Source organism: Neoarius graeffei, chromosome 6, assembly GCF_027579695.1.
Source record: "Neoarius graeffei isolate fNeoGra1 chromosome 6, fNeoGra1.pri, whole genome shotgun sequence".
NCBI classification, from domain to species: domain Eukaryota; kingdom Metazoa; phylum Chordata; class Actinopteri; order Siluriformes; family Ariidae; genus Neoarius; species Neoarius graeffei.
Genome location: NC_083574.1, coordinates 31330311 through 31346550, shown reverse-complemented (window position 1 = coordinate 31346550; position 16240 = coordinate 31330311). Strand labels below are relative to the sequence as shown.

The 16240-nt window shown below is 40.9% G+C and overlaps 1 protein-coding gene across 1 annotated transcript in view; it reads left to right on the top strand.

Annotated features, from left to right (window-relative positions):
- The window catches only part of daw1 (dynein assembly factor with WDR repeat domains 1), a 72660-nt gene extending 57696 nt beyond the window's left edge, over window positions 1-14964 (top strand). Inside the window, exons 6-14 of the mRNA XM_060922885.1 lie at window positions 5645-5744; window positions 6240-6347; window positions 7858-7964; window positions 8149-8251; window positions 8351-8465; window positions 8768-8844; window positions 14289-14381; window positions 14511-14580; window positions 14930-14964. Of these exons, the coding sequence (XP_060778868.1) occupies window positions 5645-5744; window positions 6240-6347; window positions 7858-7964; window positions 8149-8251; window positions 8351-8465; window positions 8768-8844; window positions 14289-14381; window positions 14511-14580; window positions 14930-14964 (808 nt within the window). The remainder of the gene's footprint in view (window positions 1-5644; window positions 5745-6239; window positions 6348-7857; window positions 7965-8148; window positions 8252-8350; window positions 8466-8767; window positions 8845-14288; window positions 14382-14510; window positions 14581-14929) is intronic.
- Window positions 14965-16240: the final 1276 nt, after the last annotated feature.

Sequence of the window (16240 nt, the reverse complement as noted above, 5' to 3'; positions counted from 1 at the left end):
GTGACAGAGTGAATCCTCTCACATGCAGTGGCTGCGTCTGCCCTTGGAGGGATGTAAACACAGATGGTGATCACGTGACTGAATTCCCTTGGCAGAAATGTTTAGTTGCAGTTATTGCTGCACAAGGGGGTCGCACCAGATACTGAAAGCAAAGGTTCACATACAGTGCCTTGAAAAAGTATTCATACGCCTTGAACATTTTCACATTTTTCCACCTTACAACCACAAACTTAAAAGTTTTTTATTGAGATTTTATGTGATAGACCAACACAGAGTAGCACATAATTGTGAAGTGAAACGAAAATGATAAATGGTCTTCAAAATTTTAAACAAATAAAAATCTGAAAAATATGATGTGCATTAGTATTCAGCCCCCCTGCGTCAATACTTTGTAGAGCCACCTTTTGCTACAATTACAGCTGCAAGTCTTTTGTTATGTTTCTACCAGCTTTGCGCATCTAGACACTGAAATTTTTGCCCATTCTTCTTTGCAAAATAGCTCAAGCTCAGCCAGATTGGATGGAGAGTGTCTGTGAACAATCAATCAATCAATCAATCAAGTTTATTTGTACAGCGCTTTTAACAATAAACATTGTCGCAAAGCAGCTTTACAGAATTTGAGCGACTTAAAACATGAGCTAATTTTATCCCTAATCTATCCCCAATGAGCAAGCCTGTGGCAACGGTGGCAAGGAAAAACTCCCTCAGATGACATGAGGAAGAAACCTTGAGAGGAACCAGACTCAAAAGGGAACCCATCCTCATTTGGGCAACAACAGACAGCCTGACTATAATATTAACAGTTTTAACAGGTATAACCCTCAACTGTCCTCATGGGGCCGTCCTTCACAGGAGTGGGGCGATAAAACTCCGACCAGACACAGGGCACCAGGATGGATCAAGCAGGTCCGAGGGGCAGAAGAGGCCAGCATCTCAATCCCAGGATCAACATGTAACTCAGAGGGACAGATGGGGGGGAAGAGAGAGAGAAAGAAAACACGTTGTTAGGTATGCCCTAAAAATGACAAGTATTAAATCTGTGTGGTAGGCTCGCAGAGACGAGAGTCTTTACATCAGGCATAACACACAATGGCATGTTAATACGGTAAAATATATCATGACCTGCTCTGGCTGGATGCTTGATTGGGTGATGGGAGCACACTCCTCAGCAATGATGAGATGCAGATGGGACCCTTAGGGCTGGCCAAGACAATTCAGTTACATTTCACCGGGTCTGGGACATGCGACAGAATGTCTGACGGCCGATTCCCTGCAGGCTACGATAGCCAGTCGAGGTCTCCACCCTCTCCACCAAAAGATTTCCTGTTGACTCCATGTAACTCAGAGGGACAGATTGGGGGGGGGGGGGGGGAAGAAAACACAGGTGGTTAGGTATGCCCAATGTCACCTGAATAAGTAGGAACGGTATACATATTGCACCGAGTACAAGCAGGGACTCCGGCAACTAACTATGACAGCATAACTAAAAGGAGAGAGCCAGAAGGTAACACAGGCATGAGGGAGCCCCGGGACATAAAGCAGCCAGCCACTACACCGTCAACAAACTCGAGTGAGCAAGCGAGTGGGGACTGACAGCATCCATACATCCCAGTTTACCAAAACACTCTATGTCTGAGGACCCTCCAGATCTACTCCTTTACCTCATAAACACCATTAACAAAAGGCTTGACTAAACAGATATGTTTTCAGCCTAGACTTAAATGCTGAGACTGTGTCTGATTCCCGAACATTACTTGGAAGGCTGTTCCATAACTGTGGGGCTTTGTAAGAAAAGGCTCTGCCCCCTGATGTACAGTGGGGCAAAAAAGTATTTAGTCAGTCACCAATTGTGCAAGTTCTCCCACTTAAAAAGATGAGAGAGGCCTGTAATTTTCATCATAGGTATACCTCAACTATGAGAGACAAAATGAGAAAAAAAATCCAGAAAATCACATTGTCTGATTTTTAAAGAATTTATTTGCAAATTATGGTGGAAAATAAGTATTTGGTCAATAACAAAAGTTCATCTCAATACTTTGTTATATACACTTTGTTGGCAATGACAGAGGTCAAACGTTTTCTGTAAGTCTTCACAAGGTTTTCACACACTGTTGCTGGTATTTTGGCCCATTCCTCCATGCAGATCTCCTCTAGAGCAGTGATGTTTTGGGGCTGTCACTGGGCAACACGGACTTTCAACTCCCTCCAAAGATTTTCTATGGGGTTGAGATCTGGAGACTGGCTAGGCCACTCCAGGACCTTGAAAGGCTTCTTATGAAGCCACTCCTTTGTTGCCCGGGCGGTGTGTTTGGGATCATTGTCATGCTGAAAGACCCAGCCATGTTTCATCTTCAATGCCCTTGCTGATGGAAGGAGGTTTTCACTCAAAATCTCATGATGCATGGCCCCATTCATTCTTTCCTTTACATGGATCAGTCGTCCTGGTCCCTTTGCAGAAAAACAGCCACAAAGCATGATGTTTCCACCCCCATGCTTCACAGTAGGTATGGTGTTCTTTGGATGCAACTCAGCATTCTTTCTCCTCCAAACACAACAAGTTGAGTTTTTACCAAAAAGTTCTATTTTGGTTTCATCTGACCATATGACATTCTCCCAGTCCTCTTCTGGATCATCCAAATGCTCTCTAGCAAACTTCAGATGGGCCTGGATACGTACTGGCTTAAGCAGGGGGACACGTCTGGCACTGCAGGATTTGAGTCCCTGGCGGCCTAGTGTGTTACTGATGGTAGCCTTTGTTACTTTGGTCCCAGCTCTCGGCAGGTCATTCACTAGGTCCCCCAGTGTGGTTCTGGGATTTTTGCTCACCGTTCTTGTGATCATTTTGACCCCATGGGGTGGGATCTTGCGTGGAGCCCCAGATCTAGGGAGATTATCAGTGGTCTTGTATGTCTTCCATTTTCTAATAATTGCTCCCACAGTTGATTTCTTCACACCAAGCTGCTTACCTATTGCAGATTCAGTCTTCCCAGCCTGGTGCAGGTCTACAATTTTGTTTCTGGTGTCCTTTGACAGCTCTTTGGTCTTGGCCATAGTGGAGTTTGGAGTGTGACTGTTTGAGGTTGTGGACAGGTGTCTTTTATACTGATAACGAGTTCAAACAGGTGCCATTAATACAGGTAACAAGTGGAGGACAGAGGAGCCTCTTAAAGAAGTTGTTACAGGTCTGTGAGAGCCAGAAATCTTGCTTGTTTGTAGGTGACCAAATACTTATTTTACCGAGGAATTTACCAATTAATTCATTAAAAATCCTACAATGTGATTTCCTGGATTCTTTCCCCCCATTCTGTCTCTCATAGTTGAAGTGTACCTATGATGAAAATTACAGGCCTCTCTCATCTTTTTAAGTGGGAGAACTTGCACAATTGGTGGCTGACTAAATACTTTTTTGCCCCACTGTAGCCTTCACTATACGAGGTACCAGCAGATAGCCTGCACCTTTTGATCTAAGTAGGCGTGGCGGGTCATAGAGGAGCAGAAGTTCACTCAGGTACTGTGGTGCGAGACCATTTAGTGCTTTAAAGGTCAATAGTAGTATTTTATTATCAATACGAAATTTGATTGGGAGCCAATGCAGTGTGGATAAGACAGGCGTGATGTGGTCATATTTTCTAGTTCTAGTAAGGACTCTTGCTGCTGCATTTTGAACTAACTGGAGCTTGTTTATGCACTTATTGGAACATCCAGACAGTAAGGCATTACAATAATCCAACCTGGAGGTAACGAAAGCATGGACTAGTTTTTCTGCATCATGCAATGACATTTAAATTTCTTATCTTTGCAATATTTCTGAGATGAAAGAAAGCTATCCGGGTGATGTTATCAATGTGAGTTTCAAATGAAAGACTGGGGTCAATAATCACTCCGAGGTCTTTTACTGCTGCACGTGAAGAAACAGAAAGGCCATCCAGAGTTACTGTGTAATCAGAAAACTTACTTCTAGCTGTATGTGGTCCTAGCACAAGTACTTCAGTCTTGTCAGAGTTAAGCAGAAGGAAATTAATAAGCATCCAGTGTCTAACGTCCTTAACACATTCCTCAATTCTATTAAGCTGGTGTCTCTCATCAGGTTTTGCAGAGACGTACAACTGTGTGAACAGCAATTTTCAAGTCTTGCCACAGATGCTCAATGGGATTTAGGTCTGGACTTTCACTGGGCCATTCTAACACATGAATATTCTTTGATCTAAACCATTCTATTGTAGCTCTGGCTGTATGTTTAGGGTCATTGTCTTGCTGGAAGGTGAATCTCCTTCCCAGTCTCAAATCTTTTGCAGCCTCCAACAGGTTTTCTTCCAGGATTGCCCTGTATTTAGCTCCATCCATCTTCCCATCAACTCTGACCAGCTTCCCTGTCCCTGCTGAAGAAAAGCATCCCCATAGCATGATGCTGCCACCACCATGTTTCACAGTGGGGATGGTGTGTGCAGGGTGATGAGCAGTGTTCATATTCCGCCACACATAGCGCTTTGCATTTAGGCCAAAAAGTTCCAACTTTGGTCTCGTCTGACCAAAGCACCTTCTTCCACATGTTTGCTGTGTCCCCTACATGGCTTCTGGCAAACTGCAAATGGGATTTCTTATGCCTGTCTTTCAACAATGGCTTTCTTCTTGCCACTCTTCCAAAAAGGCCAGATTTGTGGAGTGTACGACTTATAGTTGTCCTGTGCACAGATTCTCCCACCTGAGCTGTGGATTTCTGCAGCTCCTCCAGAGTGATCATGGGCCTCTTGACTGCTTCTCTGACCAGTGCTCTCCTTGCTCGCTCTGTCAGTTTAGGTGGATGGCCATGTCTTGGTAGGTTTGCAGTTGTGCCATACTTTTTCCATTTTTGAATGATGGATTGAACAGTGCTTCTTGAGATGTTCAGAGCTTGGGATATTTTTTAATAACCTAACCCTGCTTTAAACTTCTCCAGAACTTTATCCCTGACCTGTCTGGTGAGTTCTTTGGTCTTCATGATGCTGTTTGTTCTTCAGTGTTCTCTAACAAACCACTGAGGCCTTCACAGAACAAGTGTATTTATGCTGAGAGTAAATTACACACAGTAGGACACTCTTAACTAATTAGATGACTTGTGAAGGCAATTGATTGCACTGGATTGTATTTAGAGGTATCAGAGTACAGGGGGCTGAATACTAATGCACACCACATTTTTCAGATTTTTATTTGTTTAAAATTTTGAAGACCATTTATCATTTTCGTTTCACTTCACAATTACCGGTATGTGCTACTCTGTGTTGGTCTATCACATAAAATCTCAATAAAAAAACTTTTAAGTTCTTGGTTGTAAGGTGGAAAAATTGTGAAAAAGTTCAAGGGGTATGAATACTTTTTCAAGGCACTGTACTTTTGCCACTCACAGATATGTAATATTGGATCATTTTCCTCAATAAATAAATGACCAAGTATAATATTTTTGTCTCATTTGTTTAACTGGGTTCTCTTTATCTACTTTAGGACTTGTGTGAAAATCTGATGATGTTTTAGGTCATATTTATGCAGAAATATAGAAAATTCTCAAGGGTTCACAAACTTTCAAGCACCACTGTACATATGGAAATGTATGGACAGAAACATATTCATTTTTATTTTCTGTGTTTCTCTCTAACTTTGTCTCTCTCAGAGATAAAATAGCTACAGGCTCCTTTGATAAGACTTGCAAATTATGGAGTGCTGAAACTGGGAAGTGTTTCTACACATTTAGAGGACACACAGCAGAAATCGTATGTCTTTTACCTCAAGTCTGCAAGAGTTGATTTTATTCTATTTTATTCTGATATAGATCTGTTGTGAAAAATCTATGTATGAATCTAAAATATTTGTGAATATCTTGTTCACACACTGTATAGATTCCTTAAATTCCCTGTACTCAACAATGATAGGCTTATATTTGTCACTCTCGTAACTATACATTTTCCTATTGTCCTATTATGCACTGTAGTTACTGAATAATTCATAGTCATTACTGAATAATTAAAAAGGTTTTAGGTTCACAACACTGACAGTGACACCATCAGCAACCTCCTTTGCTGGTTACACATTAGTACTTTTTCCACCTGTCAGAAACCATTGGTGTATGTTTTGCTATCATCCTAAAAAAGGCATAACACAAATTTAAAAACACACCAGTTAATTTTACAGATTGCACAGGCATACAATGTGTGTGTGTGTGTGTGTGTGTGTGTGTGTGTGTGTGTGTGTGTGTGTGTCCTTTGCAGGTCTGTGTAACCTTCAACCCCCAGAGTACCCTGGTTGCCACAGGCAGCATGGACACTATGGCTAAATTATGGGATGTGGAAAGTGGTAAAGAGGTTTCCACCCTAGCAGTGCGTATCTTTTGTCTGTGTTCCAATTCTTTTTTTCCCCCTACCCTCAGTTGAGCCACTTTGTCCATCTGAAGGGCTGTTCTATTACTTTAGTAAATCTGGTTAATTGACCACTAGAATAGGAATTAGATGCGGAGTATGCATTACCGTAGACTTAGCCAGACAGCAGTGCTGTGCTATGATGCAATTTCCATTTCTAAATGGCAGAAGAAGTGTTTAAACAGCAGCAATATTATAGTTATATTTCAAATACTGTACATGAGATAAAGAGGGATGGAAATAAGTTGCATTTGTTATTGTCTGACTGGATTACAGTAGTATATTATTTTACTGATCTTCAACTCAACTTTAAGTGTAAACAATACATAAAAAAGAGTGCCTGCCACTTGCAGCTTTCTTCATCATATTTGACCTTCATTCATTGCTTTAACAGCTACAAGTGTAACAGCTACAGTCATGTTACAAGTGCCTGTTTAAAGATTATATACAACTCTTATTTTGGAAGGTGGGCGGCACGGTGGTGTAGTGGTTAGCGCTGTCGCCTCACAGCAAGAAGGTCCTGGGTTCGAGCCCCGGGGCCGGCGAGGGCCTTTCTGTGTGGAGTTTGCATGTTCTCCCCGTGTCCGCGTGGGTTTCCTCCGGGTGCTCCGGTTTCCCCCACAGTCCAAAGACATGCAGGTTAGGTTAACTGGTGACTCTAAATTGACCGTAGGTGTGAATGTGAGTGTGAATGGTTGTCTGTGTCTATGTGTCAGCCCTGTGATGACCTGGCGACTTGTCCAGGGTGTACCCCGCCTTTCGCCCGTAGTCAGCTGGGATAGGCTCCAGCTTGCCTGCGACCCTGTAGAAGGATAAAGCGGCTAGAGATAATGAGATGAGATGAGATTTTGGAAGGTCAATAGATAATGCATTCACCTGTACCCACAGTAAAGGTGTGGACTCGAGACGTGCATGGGACTGTTTTTAAAAATCCCACTGTTCACTCCAGAAAGAATTCTCACGAATCCCACCACTTCCACAGAAGCAATCCTGTCTGCTTCCATGGTGATTATTTTTGTTTGATTTTCCAGGGATATGTTTTTTCTAACAAACTTATTTTTAAAACAAAATTCCATTGCACCATATCCCCTCAAACCCAGGCCAACACCATTCTTGAAAACAATGTAATTATGGAAAGCCTAGATAGGATACTAGGTATTCAGCCAGTTCTTGGTGTCATAATTGTTTGTGCCTTTACTTTCACATAGGCAGCGAGGCAGTTTGTGGCATATGGAGCCCTCTTTGCCTTTTGCTGTGTGTGTGTGTGTGTGTGTGTGTGTGTGTGTGTGTGTGTGATATGACACCATAATATTGTTTAACTTCCCAATTCCTCTTCAGTGAATGTAAATTATGCATGAGAATAATCAGTTCTTAAATATTCTACATGTTCTGTTTTTGTCCTTGGTGTAGAATAATGACTAATGTCTCATTTTCCCTTTTGTTTGCCTTTTTGTCTCTCATACTGACTTAGGGTCATTCTGCTGAGATAATCTCTCTCTCCTTCAACACGGTCGGAAATCGTTTGGTCACTGGGTCTTTTGATCACACACTCACACTGTGGGATGTGCCATCAGGGAGGTGTGTGTGACCCAGCAATCAGGGTCCTCAGAATTCACTCAGAATTTTGAACATTCTCTGCCTGGACCTGAATTGTGGAAAAAGGGAAATTAGCATAGCCATTCCATATTCTAGATAGCCATTTCACAAACGTTCTGTGGAATATTTTAAAAATGTATTTATTGGGTTGTATGTGTCATTGAAGGCGAATACACACTCTAATAGGGCACAGGGGAGAAATCAGTTGTGTGCATTTCAACTGGGACTGTTCCCTCATTGTCTCTGCTTCTATGGACAAAAGCTGTAAGGTCAGAAATCAGTGCTATAGTCAGTAAATATCACAAATAAATGCTTTGTATGTGTGTATAAAAGGCCTAAACTGAGCTTGTATTTTTGTATGTGTGTAGGTATGGGATGCTGAGAGTGGCCAGTGTTTGGCAACTTTAATTGGTCATGATGATGAGGTGCTGGATGTTTGCTTCAATTATACTGGTCAGCTCATCGCAACAGCTTCAGCCGATGGTGAGACCATTGCTATCATCAGCACAACAGCATCACAATTTTCCACACCACCACTAACCATACTCACCAACCACATTATCACTAGTGCTAGCTAACAAGCAGGCACATCATTACCAGTATCACACCAGTCACATCATTACCATGAGCACAGTTCTCACCAACATCACTACAATCATTAGCATCATGATCACAGTCAATATTGTTATCATCATCTGCATTACAACAAGATTATCATAAACATTACCATCATTATCATCACTACCTTCACATCCTCTCTTCATACTCATTCCCCCTCTCTTTAGGTACATCCAGGGTGTTTAATTCAGAAACATACCAATGTGTATGTAAACTTGAGGGTCATGAAGGAGAGATATCTAAGGTAAGTCTTGCATGCATGCATGAAAGGGCACGCACGCATGCACACACATGCACACACACACACACCTCTTTTTTCCTTATTGCATCTCCATTTCCTCTTTCTCTTGTTCATTTCCTGTTTTACTTACCTGTCCTTCAGTCACTTCCTGTTTGCCTCAACCTGTCTTGCTCTCTATCTCTTTCTCTATACCATTTTCTCATATTTCTTTCAGTTACCCATTTCCTTCTCACTCCTGTCATCATGCCACCATTATCATTATGAACACATCTTTTATTTTTCTCACACTCCCCCTCAATTCCTCCCTGTGTCCATCCATCATCTCTCTCTCTCTCTCTCTCTCTCTCTCTCTCTCTCTCTCTCTCTCTCATCATGAAGGCCAGAATAGTCCCATTTCCTGTATAATGGATTATAATTCAAACACACTCTTACATTTTTATAACAGCATCCGCATAAGGGGCTCTTCATCAATTTTGGCTACGGAACATACTGCCACAGTGACACGGGTCACACAGAGTTTAATTACTCCCGCGCGCTCTCTCTCTCTCTCTCACACACACACACGCACACACACACACACACACACACACACACACACACACACACACACACACACACATACAGACTCATCTGCAGATATTACAATTTTGTAGTTTGATAATTGTCTAGTTTTTATCATAGTTTACAATGTTACAGTATTGATTCCTGTATCATATTGAGCAGCACAATATTATGAGGCTTATGGGAAAAAAAATGAAACCTGTTTTGTTTAATAATTAATTGCTGTAGGTTGTGAGTGGCTAACAGTATCCTAGCAAAACAGTACAAACACTGGGACAGGTAGCTATTTAAACAGTTCTCATGTTCACATTCCCTGTCTGACAAGTTAGCTTAACTAGTTAGGATCATTAGCAAATAAGCAACCTTTTTGTTGTCATCATAAAGTTCATCATAAAATTGAATACATCCTGTTATACACCATTTAAAAAATTCAGTTTCACTTCTATTTACGGTGAACTCTTTTCGATAATAATATGACTTAAAATGTATCACACCTGAGTGGCACAAACAAGCTGAAAATACCATGAAGAAGATGAAGCTTTTGAAACACCCAATCAGGATGGAGAGATCCAAACACCAATATTCTCAGGGAAAGGGAGTCGCTTGTCATTTTGTTCCTTTGCCCAACCTTGTACAGCACATGGACATTGGATTAACTGGTGTTCATGTCTACCATCGCCAGGCACTCCTTCAGTACAGAAATCATGCAGAAAACATCATAAAATATGATCTGCTGGAAAGGCTATATCTGACTCCAGCAGACTACCCAGCGTGAATTTAGAAACTGCTGTGTCCACAGAGACATGGCTCAGCGGTAGAGTTCCAGTGACCGCCATTTGGCTGTATGGGCTGGCTTCGTTCTGAGCCGATTGAAATGCAGCTCTGTGCGGTAAGACTCTTGGAGGTGGCTTGTGTATTTACATCAACGAAAAATGGTGTAGCAATTCACTGCTAGTTTCTAGTTATTGCTCATCACTAGTGGAGTTTGTGACTGTTAGATGTAGACCATTTTATTTACCATGGGAGCAGATTTCCATCTTCATAATAGGAGTTTACATTCCCCCTGGCACTAATGCTAAGTAAGCGCTCTGTGTACTGTACGGTGATATCAGCAACCTGCAGAATGCACACCCAGATGGACTGTTTATTGTCACCAGAGATTTCAACCATGTGGATCTCAGGTCAGTGCTCCCCAAATTCTATCAGTATGTGGACTTTGCAACAAGAAGGGCGAACATGCTGGATCTTGTTTACACTAACTTTCCTGGTGTGTACCGGGCGGAGCCCCACCCCCACCTTGGCTATTCAGACCACATCTCTGTTACACTAATTCCATCATACAGAGCACTCGTCAGATGCTCCAAACCGGTCAGTTTTCTAAAGCAGGTAAAAACCTGGTAAAAATCCTGCGCTCCAGGATTGTTTTGAGAGAACTGACTGGGACATGTTTAGGAAGGCTGTAAACAATGGTGACTGCACCAGCTTAGAGGAGTACACAGCATCAGTAACCAGCTACATCAACAAGTGCATTGATGATGTTACTGTCTCTAAGATCATCACCACTTGCCCCAACCAGAAGCCGTGGATTACTGCAGAGGTGAGCGCACTACTGAGGACCCGAGATGCTGCCTTCAGAGCAGGTGATGGGGCAGCCCTAAGAGTAGCGAGGGCCAATCTGACTCAGGCCATCAGCACATGCCCAGAGAATCCACAACTACTTTCATGATGGCGGTGACACACGCCGCATGTGGCAGGGTATCCAGGCCATCACAAACTACAGGACAATACCAACTGCCTGTGACAATGATGCCTTCCTTCCAGATGCGCTAAACAGCTTCTACACATGGTTTGAGGCACAGAATGGCATGGCAATGAGGAAGACCATCCCTCCTCCCAATGACCAGGTACTGTGTCTGACCATAGCTGATGTGAGGAAAACTACGCAGAGTCAACCCACAGAAGGCTGCTAGACCAGACACCATCCACGGTATAATGCTCAGAGGATGTGCAGACCAGCTGGCAGATGTTCTCTGTAGAATATTGTGAGGATGGGTGATGGAAGATGGGTTTTCCTCAGCCTTTGTAGGAAGTAGAGACGCTGTTGGGCTTTCTTGGGGTTGGTGTTGAGGGACCAGGTGAGGTTCTACGCCAGATGGACACCAAGGAATTTGGTGCTCCTGATGTCCTCCATGAGTGAGCTGTCAATGTACATTGGAGAGTGGTCACTTTGTGTTTTTCCAAAGTCAACAACCATCTCTATTGTTTTGTCTACGTTTAGAGACTGGTTGTTGACTCTGCACCAGTCTGATAGCCATTGTACCTTCTCTCTGTCTGCTGACTCATTGTTCTTACTGGTCTGGTTTGGGAATTACACCGTCTTGGATCACAAAATCCTACAGCAGATAGCGAGAGCAGCTGAGAAGATCATTGGAGTCTCTCTTCCCTCCATCACGGACATTTACACCATCCGCTGCATTTGGAAAGCCACCAGCACTGTGGATGATCCCACACACTCCTCACACAAGCTCTTCACCTTCCTGCCATCTGGAAAAAGGTACCAAAGCATTTGGGCCTTCACAGCCGGGCTTTGTAACAGTTTCTTCCCACATGCCATCAGAATCCTCAACTCCGTGGGACTGGTCTGATACACACAGACTGTTGAGATCACCACTCTCACTGCAATCTTTGCACAGTGAAGAACAATACACATCACTTTTTACAATGTTTACAATGTTTATCACTTGCATATTGTTTACATTTATTTAATTTTTTTGAACATATTACTACCTCAAAACGCACACTCAAACTTTCCGTACATTATCAGTGACAGGTACTGGTTGGCACTGTGCTGTCTGTTTATGCTAGTTGTCTTTTTTTTTTTGTGCTATCCTTGATGTTTCCAATTTCTGTTATTGATGTTTGCACTTTATGTTGTATGTGTAGTTTATAGTCTGCAGTGTTTGCACTTGCTGCACTCATGCACTTTTGCTGTTATATGTAGATTTGTAGTCCTGTGATGCTTTATGTAGCACCATGGTCCTGAAGAAATGTTGTTTCGTTTTAACTGTGTACTGTACTAACTGTATATGGTTGAAATGGCAATAAAAAAAAGCCTTGACCTTGATGTGTATGAGTGACCACTATTTTGGATTAAGCCTGAGAGAGCAAAACATAATTATGGCCCTGGTCACATTATTGGTCTTATTCCAGAAAATGTCACGTCTAAGCTACTATTAGATCATGTTTGCTATTTATCACCAAAAGCACAACATGTCCTAATAGTGTTCATATAGGACTAGCTTGGGTAGCATAATGATTTTTTTTCTGATCTATTTCCAGATGACCACAGTCATCCAAAGCCTCCCATTTGGCCATATGCCATGTTGCGTGCAGATATAGGACCAGATAGGAACTGTTGATAGTTTTTGCCTGTTTGGCATAGCCTCTAAATTTCTTGTTGGTTGGACTACTAACAGTTGATAGTTTAAATGTGTAGTAAGATTCAAGCTGCATGTGGAATGTCAGTCTCACCAGATGCAATGCAAACCCATGGTTCCGTATGTGACATTTTCCGTAAACAACTTTAAGTTATTTCTAGTAGGCTGCTGTGTCCCAACAGGTGAGAATTGGAGTCATTCAAAATGTCCTCTTAGAAGGCTGAGTCTAACATATATACTGTAGGTGTAATACACAGACTTCTGACACTGAGAATTTTAAGATGTGCCATTTGGCCAAAGTTCATTTGACTATTTTCGGTAAACATTTGTCACATATGAAATTTCAATTGCCTCTGTAACCGATGTTCCGATTCTGCTGAAATTTTCAAGTTTTGTCACAAAGAAAGTGTGCTTGGATCATTGACAAGCCTAGGTAAAGTGAATTTTCGGAACTTTGAGTTTACACCACCTTATTTGAAGCAGAAGAGCCTTCTTGTTGCTTCATTCAGATGTTTGGATAATGTGCACTCTGTCCCATTAAGCTCTCACTCCCTGCAGTTTGTTGACTTTAGGGTATTAGGAAATCAAAAAGTATAGTACTGGGTACATATAAGGATGTTTCAACTTTACCCCTTGTGCAACATAATTGGGACCAATAGCATGACCAGGGCCTTAATTGTCCTGTGTCTGAAGTGCAAGTTAGTGATTTTAGTTTATAGTTAGTTAATATGCTTCAGGCTTGACTTAATCTATATCAAGTTTTCTTTTTTTATTTATTAATTTTACTTGAAAATAGGCTGAGAAAAAAAACACGATAAAGAAGAAAAGTCTTTGTGTTCATAAAGTTATGGTGCAAGGCATTATCCTCAGTTACAAAGGCCTAAAAAAGAAAAGAAAAAACTTTTCATGATCAATAAATACTTTATTGTGAAGTTTGTAGTTTGTTAATTCTCCATTCAGTGTCTTAGATTGATTGTTATCCAGAGTGACTGAGAGACATCGTACCAATAATAGTTGCATTAGCTGAACTATCAGTTATTCGCTAATAATATGAACTCCATTATGGTCCGCTTATGAACCAGGAAGGTGATAGGAAGGGTATCACATATTGCTTCATACTGTGTTCATGCATGGTGTGGGTCAAGGAAAAAAAAGGAAAGGATTCACTATATAATGGCAGTAGTTATGACAAATACTGCATAATTTATGTAGTAAGACGTTTATCTCATTGCACTATAATATCGTCCACCTAGGCAGTATGAACAGTAGTGTAACAAGGGATTGTGACAATATTTTGAAATACCATTATAACTGTCTTTTTTGTGATGTATGGTATAATGAATTACATGCCATTACTTTTGCTTTTGCATTTTGAACGAAGATAAAATAATAACGTTGAATCACATTAATATTCATTTCGCATGACTGGTGACTCTTAATTTCTTCTAGGTGTGCTTTAACCCACAGGGGACACGGGTATTAACAGCGAGTGCGGATCGGACAGCACGTGTTTGGTGTGCGAACTCTGGCTCATGTCTGCAGGTGTGATTATGTAATTTATTAATTACTAATTTTGCACCCTTTACTTGCTTTATATAAACCTTCAGAAGTCATGTTCTGTAATGAGTTCTGAAGTAAAGAACTCATGTGCAGTAATGATAATGTGTGCAGGTGTTGGAAGGACACACTGATGAGATCTTCTCCTGTGCCTTCAACTATGAAGGAGACACCATCATTACAGGCAATGGCACACACACACACACACACACATCGTAAGGTGTATACAAGGTAGTTCAAAAGTGAAGCCAAATGCCTCTTATGCCCTGTAAATACTGCATTAAAAATTTAAACTTGCCAATATTCATATTAATGAATGCACACCAAATTAAATGGAGCTTCTCTGGCTCTGTTGATAGGCATATCAACAGATGTTATAGCATCTTCAAAAGTAGATTGTTTTTTTCCTACTGTGCAATTTCTTTATTGGAATCTGCCAACAATAGATGAATCCCTGGAGCCATATTGCCATTATATTGTTCATAGTAAGCAAACACACATTACTGAATTTGTGTTTGTTCATTTTTCTACAGGCAGTAAAGATAATACCTGTCGGATCTGGCGTTGAGACATGCACACGAAGAGAGCAACTTTCAGTATTAACAAACACATTGACATGTTGTTGATCTATTTAGCCTTCTGACTTGCATATAAAGGTTAGCTTAAAATGCTACAAATCTGCTCACACCCATAGACACACATATGCACACATTAACTGTGTAAAAAATCCTTCTGTGAAATCTGTTTGTATCTCCTGTTCACACAATCATTTGATTCACACCATTGCACACCTGTGCACCAGGTACCTGCCAACAATCAGTAATACCATATGTATAGGAGTAATTACAAGGTTTAAGTGAAATTATTGGAGCTTTTTAAAATTTAAATTCAAATTATTTTTTGGTAAACATATCTTTGCAATTTTCCTGTTTGTTAGAATTTATTTAGACTGCCAATGTGCTTAATTTAGACTCTTGAGAGGAAGCAAGCAGGAAATAAGCTAAGGGAAATCTGTCAGGTTTAAAAGAATGAGTACTGTAAGTTGTGTCTGAAAACAAAGCTGCCATGATGCCTTACTGTATGTGCTGTTACAAATGTGAGTTGTCATATCGCAGCACTTTGAGACATGCTTTAAAGACAACATGTCACCACATTGCCAGGATACTGACATACTTTAATAGACACTAACACTAAAGTCCATTAGACAAGATGAAATAAAGTATCAGTGGTGAAAATAATACAAAAACTGAAAAGAGTGAATATGTTGTAACTACACCAAACATTTCTTGCTATTCATATAATATTATTAAATATAACAAATACAAGTAAAAAAACAATTGTCCACAAAAGTTCCCCTGTGTTTTCTGCCACCATTTTTATAGAATGGCTGGTGCACTGGATTATGGGATACATATACTTGTGTAATTTTATATATTTTATTTATTTATTTTTCCCCTAAACAACACTTACCCCTGCTTTTTTCAGGCACTTATTCAGTCAATCATGTGGCTTCAGCAAAATGCATAAAAGTCATGCAAGTAAAGATCAAAAACTGAACTTAATGTTTTCATCAAACAACAAAATGTGGGGAAAGTGTGATCTCAGTGACTTTGACCATGGCAGGTTTGTTGGTGCCAAATGATCTGTTTGAGTATTTCAGAAACTGCTGATCTGTGATTTTTCACACATAACAGTCTTGAGTTTACACAGAATGGTGCAAAAAAAAAGATGTCCAGTGAGTGTCAGTTCTGTAGACAGAAGCATTTGTTGATAATAGAGGTCAGAGGAGAATGGCCAGACTATTTCGAGCTGACAGAAAGGCTATAGTAACTCAAATAACTGCT